The sequence below is a fragment of the Natator depressus genome, chromosome 4, assembly GCF_965152275.1.
Source record: "Natator depressus isolate rNatDep1 chromosome 4, rNatDep2.hap1, whole genome shotgun sequence".
Taxonomy (NCBI): Eukaryota; Metazoa; Chordata; order Testudines; family Cheloniidae; genus Natator; species Natator depressus.
Window position 1 is genome coordinate 110,983,542 of NC_134237.1, and position 20,666 is coordinate 111,004,207.

The 20,666-nt window shown below is 42.5% G+C and overlaps 1 protein-coding gene across 2 annotated transcripts in view; it reads left to right on the forward strand.

Annotated features, from left to right (window-relative positions):
- Positions 1-20,666, forward strand: part of TAPT1 (transmembrane anterior posterior transformation 1) — a 96,055-nt gene that overhangs the window by 66,010 nt on the left and 9,379 nt on the right. For both annotated transcript variants that reach the window (XM_074951646.1, XM_074951647.1), the window contains 4 exons: positions 459-568; positions 10,381-10,440; positions 12,573-12,641; positions 15,505-15,581. In XM_074951646.1, the coding sequence (XP_074807747.1) occupies positions 459-568; positions 10,381-10,440; positions 12,573-12,641; positions 15,505-15,581 (316 nt within the window). The remainder of the gene's footprint in view (positions 1-458; positions 569-10,380; positions 10,441-12,572; positions 12,642-15,504; positions 15,582-20,666) is intronic.

Here is a 20,666-nt window from a genome sequence, read left to right on the forward strand (position 1 = left end):
GTGTTATAGGGCCTGATTCTGTGCCTTTTTCTGTAAGACAAAAGGTGTTTTTTAATGCACATTGGCCAATGGATTTACCTTAACCAGATAACATGTTAAACTGTGACTGCTTTGTCTACACTAAGATTTTAACACATGATAGCTAGCACATGTTAAAAAACATACCTTTTGTCCTCGTGAAGATAAGGCCTTACAGTGCAGGGTCTAGCACGACAGAGTCTGATCCTCCTTAGGGCCGTTGGATGCTATGCTAATACAAACAATTCTCCAGAGTAGATACTGTGGTGGGAATTCATCTCTGCAAGGCACCCATTCATTTCTGAGATATAAATATAGATTATAATGCTTTGTACCTTTGAAAGTTTGACTGCTGTATTAAGCAATAATTGCAAGTTTTCTTTACTTGTGGGATCAACTTGTACAGTATAACTGATTTTTAATTTTTTCCTAACCTTCAGATCACCTTTGGGTGTTGTTTCCAGATGTTTGCATGGTCATTGCATCAGAAATTGCAGTGGATATTGTGAAACATGCATTTATAACAAAATTCAATGACATTACAGCAGATGTAGGTATACTATTGGACTTCTAAGCATGTTCTAGTTGTGATTTACTGTGTTTTTTAAGACAGCTATGAGATGTAGAATAAGATTGAGTCTAATGCAGAAAATGTTGTGGATTTTTTTTCTATTAAAGAGTTAGAAAAGCCATTTCATAAAGCTCCAGTAATTATTTTCTTATTAACAGTGCACTTCTGAGGATGAATTTAATGTGCCTGAAACACCTCTGCTTCTAAATTCATAGTTTCAGATCCATAAATTAAACTTGAGACTATTGTGTAACAGCCACAATTCACATAATTTGCAGATCATTTTTGAGGCAGTTGCTAGGTCAAGAAAACATAAAGGTAATGTTTATATTTTACTTTAGTCACCCAAAACATGTACGTTTTTCTAAACAAAATGGATTGTGAAATACAGTTCATGTTTTAGAAAAATCCATTTCTCTGTGAGACGATTGAATTATTCTGTTTCAGTGTATTTTTAAAGATGGAAACTGAGATCAAAAATATTTTTTTCTCTTCTGTCCCTGCAGCACTGAATATAAAGTAGGTTAGTGTTGGTTTCCCATTCCTGTAACTTCTTGGGGCATATGTAGTATGTAGGCCTTCTTTAATGTACTAGATTAAATTGTTTTATGTTGTATGCTAACATGACATATAGACACTACACATGCTATATTTGTCTTCGGCCTGGTCTGCAGTAGAAAATTGTCTGCTTAAATACGTTGCTCAGCTTTGTGAAAAATCCACACCTCTGTGTGGTGTATTTAAGCCAATCTAACCTGTAGTGTAGACAGTGCTTGGTCAACAAAAGAATTATTCTTTTTCGAGGAGTGACCCTGTTGGTGCTCCACTTTAGGTGTCTTGACGCCCTGCTCTTGTAATCGGAGATCTGTGGTAGCAATACCCAGTTGGGCCAGACATGCGCCGTAGCCGTCTCACGCCGCTCCCAGAAGTTACGTAGCAGTGCGCAGGCAACCGGACCCCAGTTTCTTCCCTACTGCCTTTGGCTTGCGTCAGAGTGATCAGCAGCGCCATCTCTTACTTCAGAAAAAATTTATAGTAGATAATTCATTGTGGTAGTGTTAGCTTAGTTATAGTTAGCTTCCCTATCCCCTTGCCCTACTCTAATTTCTTTAATTTCATCAACAAATTTTTTTTTCCCTTCTACCCTCCCTATCCGCCTGTCTCTCCAGCAGGCCTCTACAGCCTTAGCCTCAAACAGGGTTTAGCCCTGTTTTTCTCTGAGACCGACTCTCTCAGGTATGCCAGGCTCAGCTGGTTTGAAACGCTGCTTGACTTGCAGACTCTCCATACTGGTCTCTGACGGCCATGCTTAGTGTGTCCGCTGCCTCGGCAAGACACACATTGCACAAAAATGCCCACACTGCAGAAAGCTGGTAGCCAAGACAAGAAAAGCCAGAGATCTCCAGCTGAAGCTCCTCATGATGGAGAAATTCCTCAGGCCAGCCTCCAACCCTGAATCCAGGTCACCCCCTGGCCAATAGTCGCCAGTGACAGCCTCTGACAGGAGCTCTGCTCCAACAGCAGCTGCCAAGGAGCCTGCTCCTAGAAAGGCTACAAAAAAGTGGTCACAGACCAAGAGTTGTCCAAAAGAAAATGATCTCCAACTGAAAAATCTGCCCCAGTACCAACAGCACCGAGAACGCCGGACCACACGGCACTGGGAATATCTGGCATCGAGAGTTCCCGACAAGCTAAAGATACTACGTGGGCAAGCTCTAATGGAGGTTCACGCTCTAATGGAGGTTCACACACTAAAGTGAAACCTTCCAACTCAGCATCCACTGAGATCTCTGCCCAAGCGGTACAGTGGCGCCACCTGCTGTACCTGTGCTGCACAGCTATAAATCCTCGGCACCGGCAGTTTCAAATCATGCTCCTGGGCCGTTCACCATGCCATCTACAGCACCGAACCTCACGGTACCACAGCAATTCCTGAGGCATGCGGACCTGATAGTGGCCTCAATGCTTGAATATCTTATACCATCCAGATCGGTACCAACTGAGCTGACTACTCCCTGCAGATCAGGCCTTCCTATCCCCACTGATGAGGAAGAAGAGGATGATGCAGTGTTATACACTCCTCGCCACTCCTCACCCAAGCCAGGACCATCTCATCCCCCACTACCTGTGGATATATGAGGATGATATAGTCACCCATGGGCACCCCCCCCCCCCCATACCATTCCCACCTAACTGGTCATACTGGAATCCATGGGCAACCAAAACTGCAGGCCCCCTAGCCAGCCTAGGTCCAGAATAGCCCGGTCCCCTTCACCAACTGTCCCAGCACCCTCAGAAACACAGGAGGAAGACCTGAGGAACCTGAGGACATAACCGCACATGACACTTCACCGCCTGCTTACCTCTCATCGTCGTAACCAGATGAAACCAAATGCCACCACCCCCTACTATGGGGGATGATTTCAAATCTTTTCAGGACCTCTTCAAAAGGGTTGCTTAATCCCTACACATTCTGTTGGCACAGCTACCAGAAGCCCAACATAAGCTCATGGACATACTCCAGGCATCCTCATTGGCAAAGAGAGCCTTGCCACTAAATGATGCTATTATGGAGCCTGTGAAAATCATCTGGCAGACTCCAGCTACTGCACCACCTCATGTAAGAGATCTGACAAAAAATATGTGCCAACAAAAGGAGCTGAATTTTTATTTACACACCCCACTCCAAACTCCTTAGTAGTGAAGGCGGTCAATCAAAAGGGGAAACAACACCAGTCCCGAACGACCCAATACAATAAGGAATGGAAAAGACTAGACCTTTTTGGGTGGAAAGCCTATTCATCAGCTACACTTCAGTTCTGCATAGCTAACTATGCGGCCCTGCTGGCTAAATATACACACAATCTGTTCTCCAAAATGTCAGAATTCAATTGAAAATTTGCCAGATGACAAAAAAAGAAAAATATAAGGTAAACATTTCCAAGGGGTGTCTCATCACCAGGATAGCCCTACAGGACTCCCTTAACCCTGCGGACACGGCAGCATGATCCATCGCCACATCCGTGATCATGCGCCTTGCATCCTGGCTCCATCTTTCTGGATTCCCAAGGAAGGTCCAGGCACCTTAAGTTGAGGACTTACCCTTCGAGGGTCAAAAACTATTAGCTTACAAAACTGATGTGTCCTTACGGACCTTAAAGGACTCCAGGGCAACCTTAAAAACCCTGGGCACTACGTACCTGCGAACAAAAATAAGGCAGGTTTTACAACCAGAGATTCCGGGCTACCCCATACAGTCAGCCACAAAGACAGCGTAGACGTTGGCAGAACCAAGATCAGCCTTCGGCGTCTCAACCATCCACCTCTAGACAATCATTTTGAAGGTGTGGTTGAGGGCTTGAGATCTTCGGACTCCGGAATCAGAAACAGCCCCCCACCCATTCAGAGACCTCCTGTCACCATACTACCCAGTCTGGAACACCATCACAACAAACAAATGGGTTTTAGAGATTATCCAGAAGAGCTACTCCATCCCCTTTACTTCTATCCCACCTACCCACCCCCCTTCCCTGTCCCTCTTCAGGGACCCCTCTTATGAGCACCTGTTACAACAGGAAATAAACCACCTCATACAGTTAGGTGCCATGGAACCCATACCAGTGCAACACAAAGGGAGAGGTTTTTATACACATTTATTTTCAAACTCAGAAAAAGACTGGTGGGTGGAGACCCATCCTGGATTTACGAAAACTCAACAAATTTGTGAGAACAGACGTTTCAAAATGGTGGCTCTAACCACAATAATTCCAGCATTAGAAAAGGGAGATTGGCTCTTGGCCCTCAACCTTCACAACACTTATTTTCATATTTCAATCCGCCCGTCACACAGAAGATTCCTGAGATTCACCCAAGGGAAACAGCATTTCCAATACAGAGTACTACCCTTTGGCCTTTCCACTGCCCCAAGGGTTTTTTCCCAATGTTCTTGCTGTCATTGCAGCTCACCTCCGCAGACAAGGAGTGATGATATTTCCATACTTAAACGATTGCCTTATAAGGGCACCAAAGCAGCAAGAAGCAATGAACGCCACACAGAGCATGATAACCCTGTTCATGGACCTAGGGTTGCAAATAAATGTACAAAAGTCCACGCTGGTTCCTGTCCAAAAGTAAGAATTCATAGGAGCCTACCTTGATTGTCTCACAGCAACAGCAATGTTACCCCAACAACGCTTCCTCACTCAGTCAACCTAATTTCAATGATGATGGACAGCCCACAAACATCTGCCAGAACATGCTTACAAATTTGGGGCATATGTCAGCAACAGTGTTGTTGTAAAACATGCCAGACTCCACATGAGATGTTTCCAGGCCTGGCTTCGAACAGTATATATACCACACAGATACGCTCTCAATAGATGCCACACAATGTCACGCAGAGTAAAAGACTCGTTAACATGGCGGACATAACCAAAGAACGTCTGCTCAGGGAGTCCCTTTCCAGCAGAGAACTCCAACCATTTCAGTCATGACAGATGCTTTCCTAATAGGTTGCAGGCACATCTACTCAACAATACAATCCAAGGCAGCTGGTCTCCAGCGGCGTCCAACCTGCACATAAACTTACTGGAGCTAAGGGCAGTCTGAAATGCATGCTTTCTTTCTCCCTCTAATCAAGAACAATGCCATCAAGATCCTCATGGACAATATAGCATGCATGTTTGATGTAAACCGCCAAGGGGAAGCACAGTCATACTCCGTGTATAGAAGCAATACACCTTTGGAACTTGTGCATCACCAACAACATAGAGATATTGGCATCCTATCTGCCAGGATGTCAGAATACAACAGTGGATCTACTAAGCAGGGATCTTTCACAAACCCACGAGTGGGAGATGGATCCCCGAATTCTCAAATCCATATTCAAACTATGGGTGTTCCCCACCATATCTCGATTTGCACAGCTTAGAATGCCAAATTCCCAAAATATTGTTCCAGAGCAGGATTGGGACTCTACTGCCTAGACAATGCTCTCCTCATAAAATGGGAGGTGCCACTGATATATGCATTTCCTCCAACTGTACTTCTAAGCTGAGTCATTCACACGATCAGGCAGGGCGAGTCCAGGGTCATTCTCATTGCACCCACATGGCCCAGACAAACATGGTTCCCATAGCTGCATCAGATGACAGTGAAACCACCTCAAACCTTTCCCTTAGTACCAATCACAAGATGCGGGACACATTTGTCACCCCAACCTCACAGTACTCCACCTCAAGTGCTGGTTACTCCATGGCTGACTGGGTTCGAGAGAGCCTGTTCTGAGGAAGTAAAACATATATTACTGAACAGTCAGAGGCTTCAATACAAGAAAAACATATATCCATAAGTGGAAACGATTCGGCACATGGTGCCAAGACAAAACAGCTCTTACCACAGTTGTCCCCCCTATCGAGGATCCTCAACTATATACTAGGACTTAAAAAGTCAGGGCTATTCATAAGCTCCATCAGAGTACACTTGGCTGTTATTACCTCCTTCCATGACAAGATGGATGCAGTCACTATATTTGCTCACCTGATGATTAAACGCTTCCTTAAAGGCACTGAAAACACTTACCACACACTAAGAAACCCAAACCCACGTGGGACCTCAACCTTGTTGTACGTGGACTCATGGGAAACCGTTTGAACCCCTTCCAACTTGCTCTTTATTGCACTTATCCATGAAGGTGGGTTTCCTCATTGCCATCATATACACAAGACGGGAAGGAGAATTAGGTGCCTTAATGGTACACCCACCTTATACAACATTCTTTTAATATAAAGTAATCCTAGGACCACATCCTAAGTTCATACCCAAAGTCACCTCCCCCTTTCATTTAAATCAACCCACTTACTTACCTATATTTTTTCCGAAGCCACATGCAGGCGGGACAGAGGTCTCAGACCAGACGCTGAATGTTCACAGAGCATTAGCTTTTCTACACTGAAAGAACAAAAACATTTGGAAAATCATCTAAACTATTTGTTTTCATAACCGAATGCTCAGTGGGTCAAACGGTCTCAAAATCAGACTGTCCAAATGGATATCTGGATGTATCCATTTGTGCTACCAAAACAACAATCTACAACCACCACCAGGAGTTCACATGCACTCCACTAGAGCACTGCCAGAAGCTGTAGCCTATCACTGACATTTGCAGAGCAGCTACCTGGGCATCATTCCATACTTTCACTAAACACTATGCTTTAGAACAACCATTAGCATCAGATGCTCACTTTGGACTTAAGTGTTATCCACTGTCAATAGACCAACTTTAAAGCTCTGCCCCTCCCCTGAGGGGCACTGCTCAACAGTCACTAAAGTGGAGCACCCACAGGAATGCTCCTCGAAGAAGAGGAGGAGGTTACTCACCTTGTGCAATAACTGATGTTCTTCGAGATGGTTGTTCCTGTGGGTGCTCCACTACCCTTTCTCCTCCACTCTTCTTCGGCATTTTAGGCTGATTCTCTGAGGTAGAGAAGGAACAGGGGGATGGTTGGCTGCACACCGCTATGTAACCGCTCAGACCAGCGTGAGTCGGCTACGGCAAGTGTGCGGCTCAATCAGGCACTGTTACCTCAAATCTCTGATTACAAGCGCAAGGTGTTAAGACACCTAAAGTGGAGCACCCACAGGGACAACCTTCTTGAAGTACCTCTGTTACTGCACAAGGTGAGTAACCTTCTCTTCTGTTCACCTAGCCTACTGCCTCTTGGGGAGGTGGATTACCTATTCTCCTGAGAGAACCCTTCCCGTCAGTGTAGGTAGTGTCTACACTGAAGCACTACAGCAGCACCGCTGCAGCAGTGCAGTTGGTTGCTGTGTCATTTAAAGTGTAGACAAGCACTTAAAAACTGACATGTGGACTCAAGTGCTCTTTGTAAATTTGAGAGAAGATGTATTAGCATTTTCTTCTCACTGTCTAAATCCCCTTTTCAAGAAACGAGGTCAAAACTTGGAAGCGCTATTACTTTCAGCATCTTCCTAAAGTAACTACAGTAGTAGTGTAGAAACAAGTTTAATAGATGCACTTAATAAGCTCCCTTATGCCAGAGGCATTTATGCATGCCCTACTTTCACGTAAAGAGTACAGAAAACAGGAATAATGATATGATAGCCAGAAATACATGTTTCAGTTTGCTGAATCAGTTATAGACTGTCCTGCAAGGTTTATTATTTAATACACTCCTTTATCATATTACATGTAGATTCTAAAGATCTATAGCCATTGCGCCTAATTTTCAGAGGTGCTGAGCACATGCAGTGCTAATTGAAGTTTATAGGAGAAGCAGGTGGTTAGCCCCTTTATCCTTAAAATAGCTACATTTTCCTTAGTATCTGAAAATATTGTTTAAGTAGCTTTTCTGTTTTTCTTCCCAGCTGCCTAATATAACATTTTATGGGATCACTAAGTCAGCATATGATTACAAGTCAGTTATTTGTTTCACTTGAGTCTAATGCTTTCATGCAGCTTCTAATTTAAACTATTAACTAAATGTAAAAATCATAGTACCTTCAAACTACAGTACATCCTTTTTACTTTGTGCTATTGGTCTTAACTCAAAAAGATCTGCAAATTAAATTAACAATATTATGACCATAGAGATTGTCTTATATTACTTTGTGATGCTGCTAATCATTTACAAGAATTTATTAGGTAACCAATACCTGACATTTTACATAGTGTCTTTCATAAAGAGACCCCCAAAACTGTGTGCATATTGTGACAGGGTCGGGCCAGATGGCTATAGGAGAGTAATAGAAGGCAGATATATTAGCCCCAGGCTAAGTAGATCTCTTTTCCCTGGGTAAGGTAACAGGGAAGGTTCCAGAACAATCAAGAACCTTCTGGAGACCATTAAGACATGCTGATTAGAACACCTGAAGCCAATCAAGAAGCTGCTAGAATCAATTAAGGCAGGCTAATCAGGGCACCTGGGTTTTAAAAAAGGAGCTCACTTCAGTTTGGTGTGCGTGTGAGGAGCTGTGAGCAAGAGGCACTAGGAGCTGAGAGTGAGAACACGGACTGTTGGAGGACTGAGGTGTACAAGCATTATCAGACACCAGAAGGAAGGTCCTATGGTGAGGATAAAGAAGCTGTTGGGAGGAGGCCATGGGGAAGTAGCCCAGGGAGTTGTAGCTGTCGCACAGCTGTTCCAGGAGGCACTCTAGACAGCTGCATTCCACAGGGCCCTGGGCTGGCACCCGGAGTAGAGGGCGGTCCCGGGTTCCCCCCAGATCCTCCCAACTCCTGGTCAGACACAGGAGGAGTCGACCTGGACTGTGAATTCAGAAAAAAGGCCAAGCTGAGGGCTGCCGTGAAGCTCCAAGGCGAGCAAATCCGCCAATAAGTGCAAGACCCACCAAGGTAGAACAGGAAGTTTGTCACAATGTATATGCACAAAAATAATTCCATCACTGAAATGCAGTCACCACAAGGTGCAAGGCACGATCGTTAAGCAGGATGCAGCAATGCATCACAACACCTAACGCAAGAAAATGAAGGGCAGTATATCAAATTGACATTGTTGAGGACATTTTGGATAGGCAGAATGGCTGGATGCACAAAAGGAGTTAGATGCATAAGTCCCAGTTTCAGGACCTCTGCAATGTACAAAACTCCCACTGAACCCTGTAGGTGCCTTAACTGGCACCTAAATTTTTGCTGTAAAAGTTCCCTATATACCTATGTTTCTGCCTCTGAACTTGCACACTGCAGCCCCAGTCTGGGTGTCTGGACATTTTTCTCTCACCTAAGCCCCAGAGCGATTCACAAGCCAGGAGAAGATAGGTATTTGGGGCCCAATCTAGTGGGTGCCTTCTGAACTAGCCTCTGAGGTGAGTTAACACAAAATAGACCAGGATGGGGAATAGGAGAAGAGGAAAACCTCCCTGATAACTTTTGACCCAGTTGTTAGGGTAGTCACCTGGGATGTGGGGGATCCCTGGTGTAAGTATCCCCCTCCACCTGGGGGGGGGAAGGGATTTAAACAGAGATCTGCCACCTCTCAAGGGAGTACTCTACCATTGGATTATAGGATATTCTGATGTGGGGGCTCCCTCAGTCTCTCTTGTTGAAGCTGTTCCACTATGAATATATATATATATATATATATTTTAAAAATGCATCAGTTCAGGGGGCTAGATTCTGGATCTTCCACATCCTGAGTGAGTGCTCTAAGCCCCAACCTATAGAGTCCTTTTCATGCTTGTTTTCCCTGTCTGTCTCTCTGTGGCCCAAAAGAGACACTAATTATTTATCCGGAATGCAACAGACCTCTGTCCTGCTGAACCTAGCTCCCTTTTTGCATCCAAGCCAATATAACTTCCTATTTGGAATTTGGCCAGAACGTGCGGTTCCTCATTCCTAAATCCTCTTCCAGATATCCCACTTAGGTTTTAGTAGCCACGTTAATCATCCTGGCAAAATATATGTGGCCAGTTGGCTTAACACAGTTAATACTGTACTGGTGAATCTAAAATCCAAAAGTAAATGTATATACTGTAAGTGTGCATTTTAATTCTGTAATCTGATTGTATCATAAACAGTTGTATATTTTAGAAAATTGGCTTCTGTTTGATCATGTATATACGATAGTTGTCCTTAATTATACAGCAGTATGTACCTCCATAAAAGGGCAAGATTGAGTGCTTCAGTTCCTGCACAAGCCTTATAAAACTCTCTTTTCTGATAAATATTTTATCAATGAAATCCTGTTGCTGCTGTAAATTGTGATCTCATGTAAATTAATCACACATCTAATGTGCTGGATTTTTTTTTCCAGGTCTACAGTGAGTACAGAGCCAGCCTGGCATTTGACCTTGTTAGCAGTCGACAGAAAAATGTAAGTGTGAAAATAAAAAGGGCATGTTTTTATTAACTGATGTCATTGTTTTCAGTACAGCAAATGTCAGTGCCAACAGATATTCAGAAAATGTTCTATTCTATAACACTGAAATTATATCCTGCTGTTGTGCATATACAAAATGAAATTAATATTGCACCGTGATCTAGTCACACAACTTCTGTTCAGTTCTTCAAGTTTCTTGCAGTAAATTGCCTTTGATTTTTAGGAGCAGACTATGCTATCACAGGTTCATTGATAAAGTCACAACAAAAGCCTTATTATAGTTACCCTAATTGCAATTTTAATGACTATATATACTCGATCATAAGCCAGTTCATTTATAAGCCGAACCCCCCAAGATGGGTAAGTAAAAATGGAAAATTTGTATGACCCATTCATAGGCCGATGCTACAAGTCAGGGGTCAGCAAACTTTGGCTCCCGGGCCGTCAGGATAAGCTGCTGGCAGGCCGAGACAGTTTGTTTACCTCGAGCGTCCGCAGGCACAGAGGTAAATCTAAGTAAACGAAGTGTCCCGGCCCGCCAGCTGCTTACCCTGACAGACCGGGACAGCAACTGTTGGGGAAATTTTGGGGAGGGGAGAAGCTGGGGGTCAGGGGAGTAACCCCTGTGACCACCCCCAACATGACCCCACCCCTAGCCTGGGAGCCCCCCAATCTCCCCATCCCATCCCATCCCTTTCCACCTTAGCTGGTGTGGGCCAGGGGAAGATGTCTTGGCGTGGCCGCAGCCTGCTCCAACAGCATGGCCGCAGCGTGATCTGGCAGGCAGGGCCAGGAGGCATGGCCGCAGCCTGCCAGCTCCGGAGCTGCAGCTGCTTCGGAGGCGTGGCCAGAAGCGGAGTGACTCTGGCCCTGCCTCTTCCCTTCTGGCTCTGCTGACTGTGCTGCCTCTCCTTGCCCCTTCTTTTGGGGGGAGGGGCTGTGTCACACCTCTCCTTCTCTATACCCGTTCATAAGCCGCCCCCCTTCTCTGATGCTTCCCGTTTTTACTAAAAAAATTTCGCTTATGAATGAGTATATACGGTATGTGATATGTTTTGAAGTAAACTGGCTAAACAAGCTTAACAGGGTTTTCCTGAAGTAATTTTGAACTACCTGCAGCCTTTCATAAAATAGATCTACTCTTCCTTCCCATTTAATCTTAGCATAGTTTGGTGATCTACTATAGTTCTGTACAACATTCATTGGTAATTTTCCTACTACTATATGAATTGTCTATGCAAATACCTCATGCCATGCTTGTTACTCCTACATCATGGATCTGCAGAGGCAGTACATTCGGAGAACTGAGATTACTGGTAAGCAATCTTCCTTTATCAAGCTTATGAATGAAGAAACATAAGCTAAAATCTTTCGTACCTTGCCATGGACAAGAGGGGCTAAATTACCTGGAATACTAATGGAATCTTCATATTACTAATTTTAGGAATAAACTGGATGATTCTGAAAAGTCATATATTTTATATTTCTTTTTGTGATGATGGCTTGAGGAATATGAGTGCTTATATGATATAACTGTTCTTCAGCATCAGAGAATTTTCAGTGCACATGAGAATTCTCAGGCAAAGTAGACCACTTTTATAGTACCAATGAGAACGAAGTCTTTAATTGTTTTTTTAAAAAGGGGTAAGGGGAGGTGTTATCTTGAGCCTAATTACAGAGGAAGTTGGAATGACCATTTAAATTGCTACTGTGGTGCTTTGGATAATCACTTCTTTTTTTGCAGTGTGGATTTTTGCATATTATATTTAGGGATCAAAACTGAATTGATAACAAAAATATCTCGAAGTGGCAGTAGTGCACTTTTGAAATGCTTTGGCATGATTTGAAGTATAATTTCCTAAATGATCTTGATTTAGAGCTCTGTGGCTAATTTTAACAGTCATGTTAGTGTTAATTGTATTCACACATAAACAGATAACTACATTTGCATATCTATGTAGATCTCTGTGAAAGCAGTCATTTACCAGATTTAAATAGTTGCTTCTTTGTCAATGTAATATATATGCTAGTAGTGATTGCTACCTTCCTAGAATGTGCACCAAATAAAATAGGGGAGAGATGCCACAAATTCCAATTTATTTATTTATTTTATTTATTTATTTCAGGCATACACAGATTACAGCGATTCTGTTTCCAGGAGAATGGGTTTTATTCCTCTCCCATTAGCTGTTTTAGTAAGTCATGTATTTTCATTTTTCAGACCAAAAATCTCTCAGTGGTTAGTAAGAATTCTGCTTAGGGATAAAAGCTTAATTCAAGGTCATAGAAAAATGCTTTATTTCTCTGAAGAAACTCAGTGTGAAATAGATAAGGACCCATGTCTTTGCCACCAGGAGACTATTATTTTTGGTGCTCTATTTTAAGGCCACATAGAATCTGACGCTGGAGCAGAATAAAGTGAATAATTATTAGATGTAACTTCACGCCAGGAGCATAAATGCCCCAGGATTTATACAGGCTGCTCCTAAGTTTCCTGGTAGCGTTCATGGTGTTGGGTTTTAACCTGTAAATGGGTTAGGAACCTGATTACCTAAGAAATGCTCTCTGTTTCTCTCTCCATTGCTGCCACAGTTGAGATCAACATACACATTTTTGATGGAGTTTTCTTCATATAACTGAGAGGGAGCTGTCTATTTGGTTATATGGCCACAATCACCCTAATATCTGAGTGGGTCACAAACAATTAATTGATCCTCACAACCCTGTGTGAGGTAGGGAAGCATAATCTTCTTTTTATATATGAGAATGAGGCATGGAGATTAAGTGACTTGCCTAAAGTCACATAGGAAGTCTGTGGCAGAGCCAGGAGTTGAACCTACATCTCTTAAATTCAAGTTCAGTGCCTTAACTACAAAATTGTTCTGCATGAGGGTCCCTCAACTTCAGAATTCACTCCCCTCCTTGGTCCAAAAAAGGCTTAGTTTCTTTATCTTTTGGACATTCTGGAACTCCCTTCCTCCCCACCCCATCCCCCAGTTATGTGGGAAGGAAGTGAGCTAAGGGTTAGAGTGCTTGATTGTTACTTCTGTGGAGAGGTCTGATATATGTATAGTTGTTAGGCTGCACAGCTCATTCTGTTGTAAAAATTATGTGAATGTGAAATGAGCACTTCTTTATATTTTAACACATCTAAATGACGCTACACGTCTGACTTAACACTCAACATAAGGAAATCTATACCACTTGATATATGTGTTAGTGTTTATCCTCCATGCATAGAGGGTTAAATGCAGATTACTATTATGGAATTTATAATGACTTGGGCTGCTATAGTGGAACAGGCTACCGCCATAGTGATTGAACATTTATTCCTTTTGGCAAGTATCCTGATTGTTCAGTCAGAATAGCAAAAGCAGCTGGCTGCCAGGAAGCTGACAGTAGTGCAGGTTTTTAAGGCTCTTGGTAGGAAAATTTTTATAAAACACCTTCAGTGTTTTCTTATCATGCCCTTCCCTGCACTGGTATGTTCAGTGGCTTAGGGCTTGTCTGCACAGGGGAGGTGACCAGAATAACTATTGTGGTATAAACTGTTCTGGATTAGCTCTCTGTGTCCCCCCCCATGTCGGCATGCTATTCCAGAGTTAGTCACTTTATTTTGGAATAATTAGTGCATTTTGTTGTTTCTGAGCACATAAATTCTTCTGAAATAAAGTGACTTTTATTCTGAACTAGTGTCTACAAAGGGAGCTATTCTGGAATACCATATTCTGCAATCATTGTTATGGTCAATTTCTCTGTGTAGACGAGCCCTTAGTCATAATGGCATTGGACAGAAGCACCAACTCAACCAGCAAAGTCCCATAATGTTACTGGTAGAGTGATTAGTGATGTAAAATTGTTGGTTTTTTTGTTGCAATACTGTCCTGCAGGGATCAAGCAAAAATGTTATTGATAACTTTGTCTAGCTAAGTTCAGCAGGGACCAACATTTACTATGGTCATAACTACAGTTATCTACTTAAACTTCCATTATGGATTGCATCCCTATTCTAGCTGGGACTTAAGTACATGTCTAAAGTTCAGCATGTGCTGAAATGCTGTCCTTAACAAGGATGGCCTTAAGCACAGGCTTAAGTGTTTTCCTGAATTGGGGCCTTAAGTGCTACACTGAAAACAAACTTGTGATTTCTTAATGTTCAAACTTTGCAAGCAGACAGATTCCATAACATGCTGAGTCCACAAAACAGCTCAGTCTCAAGTTTTCTTTAGTGCAGAGTGATGCATTACAATTCTGGTTCACTACATCAATATCTTTAATGTGATTTCCACACATACATATTGGGTAGTTTCCTCAGATATTTGTATTAATAACTAGTATCCTCTTCCAGCCCATCATTTCTTTCTTGATTCTGCAATGAAGTCATAATGCTGAACTTGATATCAATCATTTATATAGCAACAGACTGTAGAGTTATTACTAGAATTTAGGGCTGTCAGGCGATTAATCACATGATTAATCGCACTGTTTTGTTTTTGAGTGCAGTTATATAACAAAAAAATCAACATTTCTAAGTTGCGCTTTCGCAACAAAGATTGCACTAAAGTACTTGTATGAGGTGAATTGAAAAATACTATTTCTTTTGTTTCGTTTTTACATTGCAAATATTTGTAATCAAAAATAATATACACTTTGATTTCAATTACAATATAGAATACAATATATATGAAAATGTAGAAAGACATCCAGCAATATTTAATTGGTATTCTCTTGTTTCAGTGCTATTAAAACTGCGATTAATCACGATTAAATTTTTTTAGTTAATTGCATGAGTTAACTATGATTAATCGACAGCCCTACTAGAATTACAACTCTATTGCATAGTCAAGTAATAGCAGATACTCATGTAATATTTATTCAGACAATTCTTGAATAATTAGCAATATCAAGAGGAATACAGACCATTACAAAGTTAATTCTTCTTAGTATAAATGTTCTCATTTTTGTCACAAACTTGACTCGATGTAAATGCCCTCTTTAAATATTGTATTAATTATTAATCTATGTGCCTGAACTGTTTAACTTTTATTTTTAAAACAGCTCATCAGAGTCGTAACAAGCTCAATAAAAGTACAAGGAGTCTTGGCTTATGCCTGTGTTGTGCTCTTCTATTGTGGGTAAGTGGAACACAAAAGAAGCAAATATTGAACAGTATTTACTGTTGTTTAAATGATTGTAAGAAATAATTTGCTCTGTTGATGTTTTAAGGTACAAACATAATACAGTCACTTCTCCATGGAGCCCAACAGGTGTGAAATTTATATAAAATGCATTGCAGAACAGTCATAGTTGGATCTAAAAATAACAGCCATGCACTCTGAGCATCCACTCCTGAGCAATTTGCAGATAAACATTTGCATCGGTTTCAGAGCCTTCCTTTTCAGTTAGTGAGAAGTTATGATTATGGTCAACAAAATGAGACCAGAGTTTAAAAGAGAGGAGAAGGGTACAAAGAGTGATTGTAGGGTTTTGTTTTGTTTTTTTAAATTGGGTGAGACTGCAAAGGATAATACTTGTATTATCTTTCATGTCTGGGTCAAATAGGGTATAAGGAGTGTTTTATATATTTCTTATTTGAATTAAACTTGGGTTATTTTACATTTTCAGAAGTTATTTATAATAATAGGTATTTAATACAGTGATTAGCTTATCATAAGACCTCACAGAATCTTGTACAATAATTATTGTACAACCAGAGGCATAGAAACTTTTCTCAGCTGGGGGTGACTTTGGCAGTTGGCCAGGAGCTCGAGGACTACATCAAATTTGGATAGAATGAAGCAGATGGTAGTCACCCTGATCTTGAGCACACAAGTGCCGCCCTTAGAAAACGTAGGTCCTCACATACATTTAATCTAAATCCAAGTGGAGGTTGCTGTGATACTTGTAGTTTCTCTATGCTGCACTTCTGCATTCGCGATAAGGTAGTTGTGTGCCTCATTTGAGTTTAAGGGGACATTTTGGTCATTTCCCACCTGAAACAATTTTTAACTAACTAATAAATAAGGCTGCAAGTAAATACAAAATGCTAGTGCATTTAAAAACTAAAATTGAAATAAATTTTTATAGTGTGCAAAGTAGACATGTAACTGCTAATGACCACGATTGTATTCAGTGACTGAATACCACTCAACTGCTAAACTGAGGAACTTGGGGGAAAAAAAGATTTTAAATTGAAAGATCATATGACAAACAGTGCTGCCTTGCACATTGGGGATTATTGAAGCATATGGATAAACTCCCTCTGGAAAGAGCTAAAGATGTCAAGCAGTAACCACACCCAGAGAGTCATTAAGGGTATTGTATGGGTGAAGCCTTAAGGTTCCTACCTATTGCAGAGCTACTGCACGGAAGGAGGGTAGATTCCCAGACTCTCCTTTCTAGCCCATGTGGTCTCAGTAAGTAGCCTTGGGCTCATAGGTGCTAACTCTGTGGGTGCTCTGCGGTGGAGCACCCATGGGGGAAAATGGTAGGTAATGAGCACCCACTGGCAGCTCCTCTATCAGCTCCCCACCCCACCCCCAGCGCCTCCCGCCCACTGGCGGACCCTGTGCATCAGCACCTCCCACCTGCCATGATCAGCTGTTTCATGCAGGCAGGAGGGTCTGGGGCAGGGGAGAGGGAGGATGCAGCGCACTCAGGGGAGGGGGCGGACCTGTGTGGGAAAAGACAGGGGCAGTGTGGAGTGGGGGCAGGAAGAGGCGGGGTGGGGTTGGGGTCTTGGGGGAAGGGTTGGGGTGGGGTCTGGGGCAGAGCCAGGAGTTGACTCAGAGCCCCCCCCCTCCACCCCAGCACTTTGGAAAGTTGGCGTCTGTGTTTGGGCTAGCGGTTTCCCAGATATAAAACTCAGGGGCTGGGGCAAGTTTAGAAGAATATCTGGGCATGTTTTCACTGTAACATTAACCCAGATTCTTACATCCACATATAAAATCCTCTGACCCAAGCTGAGTGGTGCTTTCAGGCCCAGCTAGTTGGCCTGTCTGGTGGTATAGACTAAAGCCTGGGCGCTGCTTTCATATGGGCTGGTTACCAGCCCACTTTGCAGTGAGGATGCAAGATAAACCCTCTGAATGCTGATAGTCCTTCAGTGCCTTCTAAAAATTCTCCAACAGTTAGCATCTCAGCTTACTGCAGCACAAAACTGAGGTATGCCCACAGAAGTCCTAGCAACTCTCACTGGTAAGCGCAGCACCAGTGAGGACATTGTAACTTGAGTGTGTCTTTGCAATGTGTCTGTTCACACCCAGGCTAGGCAAAACCAAGTTAATTCTGCAGAGAAGACTGACATCCTGCTCAGGACACCCAGAATTGTGAGCCACTGTTATCCTTCTGCCTCAGCAAATGAGAGTTTTGCTGTTGCTCAACTGTGTATTAGGCCAGCAAACTCTTCAGGACTCTGCCAGTTGGTTTAGCTGAAGACTCCCAATTTAATATACCAGCACTGTGATAGTTTTGTAACAAAACAAGAAAAAGTTTGAATACAGAGATTTAAGTGATACTAGGCAAGAATTAAAGAGATTGGTCTGGTTACAAACAAAACAAAACACGCTTTCTAGTGAGTAAAACTTAATTTTAGCAAGTTACAATTTTGACTAAGCAGTTTCTCACTATGTAAAGTTTCCAGCAGCTCTTGCCTTTCAGGCCAAGAGGATCCAGCTTTCCCAGGTGCTGTACCCTGTTGTCCCCTCAGTGATGGATAACTAAAAAATCTTTTTTGTCCCCTTATATGACTCACACTCCATTGTCTCTACCTCAAGAGACAGGAAGGCTTCTTGGGGTGCAGATTCTGTCCCTCAGCATGATTGTTAAACGCTCTTTTCCCCTGCTCATTTAGCTTGATGGCTTTGTTTACCTTATATGTAAATGTACTTCCATTGTCTTCTGCTGGTAACCAAGCCAGTCAGACTGGTGAATACACATTCCTTTGTCTAGGGCAGATTGAGTTTTATGCTCTGTCTTCCAACACATATTTTAAGAACACATTTCCAACACACATCTATAACTTTGTACCCAACCCATACGTACATCATACAATGATTTCCAGGACCTGCATGTCACCAGTTCATATATAATTTGTGACACTTTTTAGATATATATATTATGACACCAGTTTGTTGAGGCAGTGTGTGTCAGGCCTGATGTGAGTTACAGTTTGGGGTGAAACCCCTCAGCCAGCTGGCTTTGAAGGGCTCCCAGGGTCACAAAGGGTATTTCTACACAGCAAAGAGAAACCCATAGCTGGCCTGTAGCAGCCAATTAGGGCCATCAGGGCTCAGGCTGTGGAGCTGTTTCACTGCTGTGTAGACATCTGGGCTCGGGCTGGAGCCTGGGCTCTAGAGCCCTGAGAGGTGGGAGGGTCCCAGAGCTCAGGCTTCAGCCCAAGCCCGGAAGTCTACACAGCAATGAAACAGCCCCACAGCCCGAGAGCCCAAGTCAGCTGGCACAGGCCAGACACGGGATAGCTCAGTGGTTTGAACATTGGCCTGCTGAACCCAGGGTTGTGAGTGGGGCCATTTAGGGATCTGGGGCAAAGATTGGGGATTGGTCCTGCTTTGAGGAAGGGGTTGGACTAGATCCCTTCCAACCCTGATATTCTATGATTCTTTGCTGCGTAGACATACTCAAAAGACATACCCTCTGTGTTCAGCAGTAAAACTTGAGTACGGCCTTAGAGAGAGACAAAGTGCAGGAATCCTGGGTACAGGGCAGAAGTGCCCGGTCTGTGGTTTCTGCAGGAAGGGAGTTATGTCTGTGTTTTGTTACCACCCCAATTCAAGGAAACAGGACCTGTGCACACTTTGTAAATAAACAAATTGCACCAATAAAACACCTGACTTCAACTTGCCAATTCTGCTCCAAATGGGACACTGACCTTCAAAATGGCACGAGACAATCTATAGTGATGTGTTAAGTAAACATCAATAAAGATAGCTGTGACCTGTTTCTTCTTTGGATTTAGTTTATTAGATTAGATTTTGTCATACGATATGAATTTCAAAGTGAGAATGGACTTTATTCTTTTGCTGTGATCTCAGGTTTAGAATTAGTACATCTCCTAAATCCTCTGAGTAATTCCAAGTTCTGCACACTGCTTTCAGTGTCTGTAATTATAATCTACATAAGTGGAATTATTTGCAATATGAGAGACAGAATTTAGGTATAATACAGACATATGAGAAACACTGCCTAGATAATGCTTTAAGATTTTATCACAAAGGATTTAGACTAAAATAAGGAGGAAATTGTTCTGATGGGGTGAAACAATAATGCTTTATTTAGTTACATAGTTAAATGTAATAAAAAATATTAAGTTTTACCCAATATTTGTAATTTGCGTTTTGATTTAATTTTATGATTTTTCAGCTATTCACAGTAAACTAATCTGACCCACTTCTGCCCTCCCAGTAGTTAAAAACCCAAAGCCCTGTGACAGAAGAAAACTTGGAAGCTGCTATGTAATCCATAACGAAAATGTGGTATTAATACATCAGTTGGGTGGGTTGTAACCCACCAACATCATGATCCAACTCTCATTGAATTGGATTAGGCCCTGAACCCTTCATTTTTCAAAATAATAGTACATATCTGTGAAAGTATCTTGTTTTTGGAAAGGCGGTATGGGGAGAGAAAGCAAGGGACATGTCTTTGTAGAAAGAAAAACTATTATCATAGAAGATTAGGGTTGGAAGAGACCTCAGGAGGTCTTTTAGTCCAACCCCCTGCTCAAAGCAGGACCAACCCCAACTAAATCATATTTGCTATTCTTTCTGCACTTCGAGATGGTTTGCTCCTGTGCCCTCAATAAGGCTTCTTTAAAATACAGCCAGCTCTCCTGGACTCTTTTCCCCCTCATATTAGCCTCCTAGGGGATCCTGCCTATCAGTGCCTTGAGGGCATCAGTCTGCTTTTCTGAAGTCCAGGGTCCATATTCTGCTGCTCTCCTTCCTTCCTTTTGGCAGGATCCTGAACTCGACCATCTCATGGTCACTGCTTCCCAGGTTGACACCCACTTCTACTTCCCCTACCAATTCTTCCCTGTTTGTGAGCAGTAGGTTAAGAGGAGCACGGCCTCTAGTTGGTTCCTCCAACACTTGCACCAGGAAGTTGTCCCCAATACTTTCCAAAAACTTCCTGGATTGTCTGTGCACTGCTGTATTGCTCTTCCAGCAGATGTCAGGGTGATTGAAGTCCCCCTTGAGAAC